Raw genomic sequence first — 5,865 nt, forward strand, 5'->3', positions numbered from 1 at the left:
ATTCTTAGCGGTGATTGCTGCTTTTCTTCGCTACCGCTGAAACGACGGGCTTTGTTGTCCTGAGCGCTTGCTCCACCCAGAGTTTGGCGGCTTTCTTTTTTGATGGCTCTTTTTATTTTTTACTTTGTCATCAGGATACATGAAAACTTTGTTATAAAGGTGTGCCACTCAGTGCTTTTTCTAACATTTCAATCAAAGTCGCGAGTACATGAACTCAGCTAATTCAAGTTTTGCCTGTTCAAGATATCACGGCAAAAAATAGAGCTAGATATTCTGGCCAAAACCACTGCGTCGCTATCGCTTCTTTGTCTGTAGCAACACATGTGGGCTACTAGAGCTTATAGGTGTACTTACACGATGTATTTGAATCCTTTTTTTTTTTCTTTAAATGAAGGTCCAGTACTTCTAAGCCCCAGAAAATACACCGTGAAGCCTCTAAGTCCCTCAAATTATTAAATGCAATGGCTTTCCTAAAGACATTGTAGTTTCGTTTCTACTGTGCTATGTCGTCATGGTACAGTATATTTGGTCCCGTGAGAGCAGGACATTCCGACGTTTTGACTCTCGCTGGGTCGTCCGCTATGCTGCTACAGCAGCACACGCAACAAGTAGCAGCTGCAGAGGCGACCTAGCAGCCCGGAGCGAGTGTCAAGACATCGTAATGTCCTGCTCTCACGGGACCAAATATACTGCGTCATGAAGTCATAGCACACTATGCTCCTGAGAAACGACACCAAGAGTGGCTATACATAGGCTATTATGTTAAATTACTTACGGCGCTCTGAGGCTTGTCACTATTTTTCTCCAATTTAGAAGCATAGGATGTTCATATAACGCAAAAAAAATGAAGTCGAAAATATAATTTCATTACCCCTTTAAGCATACTATTTCAATATGCACTGAATGTATTCGGCAATATCCACGCAAAATACTTCAATGTGGGAGGTGAAATCATGCTCTGAGGAGGAATCCTTTCCTAAAAGAAATGTAAGCAAAATGCGAGGTGGCAAAGTTTATAAAGCAGTTTATAAGGTGGCATTAAGGTTAATAAAGCTGTTCAAGCAGTAGAAACAAACACACTACCAAGCGTGCAATGAGGCTACAAACATGTGAAATTGTAAAGCTCCCAGTCCGCGAATATTAATTCAGAAATGATAATGAGTACAATGTTGCTGGAGAGTATGAAATGAAAAAATAACAATGTTTCAGGTGAAGGGTTGCTTTAGCGTACGCTCTGTAAGAATCCTTATTAGCTCCAAGAGCGGACTTTTTGTAAATACACAGTTATAACACGGAATTAAATTATAACCCGTGTAATCGCGGCATTAACACAGATACAAATTGTGATCCCTTCCACGCAATTCAGGCAGATCATGTATTGGAATGCTTCGCACAGCATTGATGTATAGGGCTTGGGATCTGCAAATCTTTCTCTCGATATGTTCCACTGTGAAGGACGTCGCATCGGTTACACCAGTGTGGTTTACTGTCGCAATAACGCCGCCGATGCGAGCGTCTGTTGGCGCCCGTATACTGCAGCTTCACCGCGCCATGAGGTTGATGGAAAAACGGCGGGGTAATGTGAGGCTGTTGAGAGCAGTATCAAACTCATCTAGACAATTGACAGGCTATGTGCATTGATTATCTTGTTAAGTTAGAGTACTATGGCATAACGGGTCCGGCACTGACACTTGTACAGAGCTTTCTCCTTAATATGATTCATGTCGTTTCTATTGATAACATTACATCTAATCCTGTCCCTATCAACCTATGTGTTTATAGGTACTGGATTATATGTCACATTGATTACGTGTCACTTTGGGATCAATGTGAGTTTGAGTAGGGCATGCTTTTTTTTACAAGATGTTCCTTCTGGGATATTTGGTGTATTAGCCTAATATTAGTGTATTGATCGCCTCAAAAGATGAATACCGACAGTGGAAAACAGGAAGTGCTTGTCCTGTTAGTTCTCAGTTTCTCTCTGTAGCAGTAAATATGTGAGCGTCAATCTACGGTGCTTAAAACGTGATCAAAGCTAAAAAAAACTTGCTGCTGCCGCTCACGCAAGACAAGCGTGACCACGATCTCCTCCGATAACTTACTTCGAACATTGCCGTACTTGCTTCTGAAGCCGAAGATGATGTAATTGCAGCATAGCAATGCTTGTGTCAACTGTAAAACAATTCACGAAAGGATATTACTGCTAATTCATATGGGCCCTGATATTATAGACATTGCCGCAGGTTCAGATTAGACAGATATAGTAAAGTAGAGTTACTAACACGCATAGTCACTTTCGCTACCGATAGGCGGCAATGATATCCTCTATACAGTCGTACGCCATGGGGCGTACGCGTGGCTCGTTCCAAACTAATGACGCCTAATCACAAATAAACTCTAAGTAAATCACAAATCGCTCTAAAGTAAACGGCAGGTATACTGCGATTTGTCAGTGCAGTTACATAATTTTTGACGTACTGCACGTAGCAACCTCGGAATATATTGTTGCTCTTTCAGCGAAAGCAAACTTCATAACTTCATGTATCGTTACAGTTTATCTTTGGACTCTTGCGCTGACTACCGACAGTATGGAACTGAGTTTGTTGCTTCTCCTTTTTTCTATTGTTGCTTTCTATACTGAGCGGCTCTTTTTGTTGGTGAATAACGTATTTCGCCTTGCGCGTGAATGAATGCATGCCCCGCTGCGCTCACTTTGCAAACTTACTGAGTACACGACGGCTATCTTCTTGAGGTCCTTGTCGCTGACCATGCTCCAGCCGGGACTCGCTTCTTCTTCTTTGTCTCCTACGAATGAAATCTTCCTCTTCGGCTATCACACCTCGCCTAAAATTCTGTTTCTTACATGTATGGTTGCCTGAAACGCGAAATGCCCTGCAGCCGGGCTCAAGAAAATATATTGTTACGTTGCGGAAGTCACATATAAAGATGTATTTACACTTTACAAGATAGGCAACAATATAAAAAAACATGGCTGTCGAGACCGATTACACCTCGACACGTCAAATCGTTGTCTTCTGACTTTGGTGCCACACTTGGTTGCGCTGAAACCTAACCCGCGCCTGTAAACGCGCCGTCTCGGCGCCAGCTGTAATGGAGGTGAGCTCGCGGCAAAGTAAGGCTTCAGCCGAGACACATGCACAATGTCAGTGAGGACAGGCGAGTCCAGCGGAGCGATCCCGTAGTTAACATGGCCAAGCTGCCGCAATATCGTGTCGAGCCCTGTGTTGAGCGGCAGAAGCTTTTCAGACAAGCCGATGCGGCGACATGGCGTCCATAGGAGGACAACGGAGCCAGAAGAAAATCGAACGTCCGGAGGTCGGCTGTCATACAGGGATCTTCTGCGCGGCTTGAGACTCAGTGAGCCGGAAGCTGGCAATCTGGCGCGCCGTGTGAGCCCGGGCGAACACGTCTTGAGCTTATTCAGTGGGAGCGTTCGTCGAGGAAGCAAGCAGTGTGTCAAAGGGCAAAGTAAGGGGGCGGCCGAACAGAAGGTAAAAGGGTGGTCTCGTGACGGGACGAATTGTAAGCGAAGGTCCAGAAGGGTAACGTGTTGTCCCAATCACTGTGGTCGTCAAAAACGTACATAGACAGCATTTCTGTCAGCGTGCGATTGTGCCGCTCCGCGAGTCCGTTTGTCTGCGGGTGGTAGGCGATGGAAAGCTTATGCTCGACAGAGCAGGAACGAAGTAAGTCTTCAACGACGCCGGACAAGAAGTTGCGGCCGCGATCAGTGAGAAGCTGCCGGGGTGCGCCGTGATCGAGGTTGACGTCATGTAAAAGTAAATCCGCCACCTCACTTGCACAGCTTGTGGACAAAGCTCGCGTGATCGCGTACCGTGTCGTGTAGTCATTCGCGACAGCGACCCACTTATTGCCCGATTTCGGCGACAGAAAAATGCTCGAGAAAACCGAGATCGACGCGAAAGAAAGGTTCTGAGGACACATCGATTTGGTGAAGGCGTCCAGCGGACAGCACAGCAAGTTTTTTTGCGGCGCTGGCAGAACTCACAGGCTGCAACGTAGTGGCGCACGGAGCGGTAGAGGCTTGGCCAGTATAAGCGGTGCCGTACGCGGACGTATGTACGAGGAACTCCGCAGTGGCCTGCAATAGGTGCGTCATGCAACTGCTCAAGAATTTATGCCTGGAGATGGCGTGGTTTAACGAGGAAAAAATCTGGTCCTTCGGGGCGTAAGCTGCGACGGTAGAGAACGTTGTCGCGGAGTACGAACATGCGCAGAGTGGGCTCCGAATGTCCAGAATTGAGACGATCGATGAGAACACGTAAGCAGTCATCACGCCGTTGTTCAGTGCGGATGTCACGTAGATCATAAATGGCCAGGACGCAAGCGTCGGTGTCATGCGCATCATATTCAGGGTGGTCGACAGGATGACATGAGAGGCAGTCGGCATCCTTGTTCACGCGGCCTGATTTGTACAAGACAACAAATACGGGAGCCGTAGCGCTCATCTACCCAATCGTCCAGTGGTGTCTTTAAGTGACGACAGCCAGCACAAGGCATGGGGATCGGTAACCACGAAAATGTACGGCCGTAAAAGTAAGGGCAGAATTTAGCTACTTCCCAAACTAACGCCAGGCATTCACATTTAGTAGTTGAAAAAAATTGTCTCGGCGGGCGACAGGAAACGGCTGGCATATGCAATTACGCACTCTTCATTACGCTGTGATTGAACAAGTACAGCCCCAAAGCCATGGCCTCTGGCATCCGTGTGAAGTTCAGTGGTGGCAGATGGATCATAATCAGCCTGCAATGGGGAGCCGTTATCAAGCGTACGAGGACGGAGAATGCTTTGGTTTGAGCAGGGCCCCAAGTCAATGCAATGTCGTTAAGTAAGTCGGTGAGTGGGCGAGTGGTGTCGGTGAAATTCGTGATGGAATGACGGAAATAAGAGCATAGTCCAACAAAGCTTCTTACGTATGTGGTAGAAGACGGCACAGGAAAGTTCTGGACAGCGCGGATCTTGTCCGAGTCGGATTGAACGCCAGTGGCACTGACGACATGGCCAAGAACGGTAATTTGGCGACGTCCAAAGTGACACTTGGATGAGCTCAATTACAGGCCGGCGCGTGTAAAAACAGCAAGAATAGCCGTCAGGCGCGTTAGATGACACGCAAAAGTTTATGAAAAGGCTATCACATTGTCTAGATAATGCAGACATGTAGACAATTCATAGCCGCGTAGTAAGTAGTCCATCATTCTTTCGAAGGTAGCCGGGGCATTACATAGGCCGAACGGCATAACCTTGAATTGATAGAGGCGGTCAGGTGTTTACGAAGACGGTTTTCTCACTGTCCATGCCATCTACCGAGATTTGCCAATTGCCTGATCGAAAGTCTATGGACGAGAAGTACTTGGCTTAGTGCAAACAGTCCAAAGCATCATCAATACGCGGCCATGGGTAGATATCCTTGCGCGTTATTTGGTTGAAGTCTCGGTAATCGACACAAAATCACCAACTACCGTCTTTCTTCTTGACAACGACAACAGGGGACGTCCGACGCCAACGGACTGCAAGATGGCTCGATAACGCATTTAGTCAACATCTTGTCGACCTTTTGTTGTATCAATAACATATGCAAATGCTCTGTGCACATCGCAGGTCATTGCTATGTGTCAGTAGTTGCACAGCAGAAGAATGCAGTATTGGTGATGGTGATGATGCTGCCACAGGAAGAGATAGCCTGGCAGACTTAGCCGGCAGTTTCTCTGCCTGAACGTCTCTTCTCGCGTCACATGTGTCCCCATAAGCCTATCAGTCAAGTATCTTGCAGAAAATGAGAAGAATACGTGCCACTTCGCTGTGTACTATCCGCAGTTCATAAG

At 46.8% G+C, this 5,865-nt stretch overlaps 1 protein-coding gene across 1 annotated transcript in view; it reads right to left on the reverse strand.

The window, feature by feature from the left end:
* The window catches only part of LOC119441035 (uncharacterized), a 97,026-nt gene extending 94,169 nt beyond the window's left edge, over positions 1-2,857 (reverse strand). Inside the window, exons 1-2 of the mRNA XM_049662821.1 lie at positions 2,726-2,857; positions 2,103-2,172 (exon numbers count right to left, since the gene is read on the reverse strand). Of these exons, the coding sequence (XP_049518778.1) occupies positions 2,103-2,172; positions 2,726-2,770 (115 nt within the window). The 5' untranslated portion in view covers positions 2,771-2,857. The remainder of the gene's footprint in view (positions 1-2,102; positions 2,173-2,725) is intronic.
* Between the last annotated feature and the right edge of the window lie 3,008 nt (positions 2,858-5,865).

The sequence above is a fragment of the Dermacentor silvarum genome, chromosome 2, assembly GCF_013339745.2.
Source record: "Dermacentor silvarum isolate Dsil-2018 chromosome 2, BIME_Dsil_1.4, whole genome shotgun sequence".
Taxonomy (NCBI): domain Eukaryota; kingdom Metazoa; phylum Arthropoda; class Arachnida; order Ixodida; family Ixodidae; genus Dermacentor; species Dermacentor silvarum.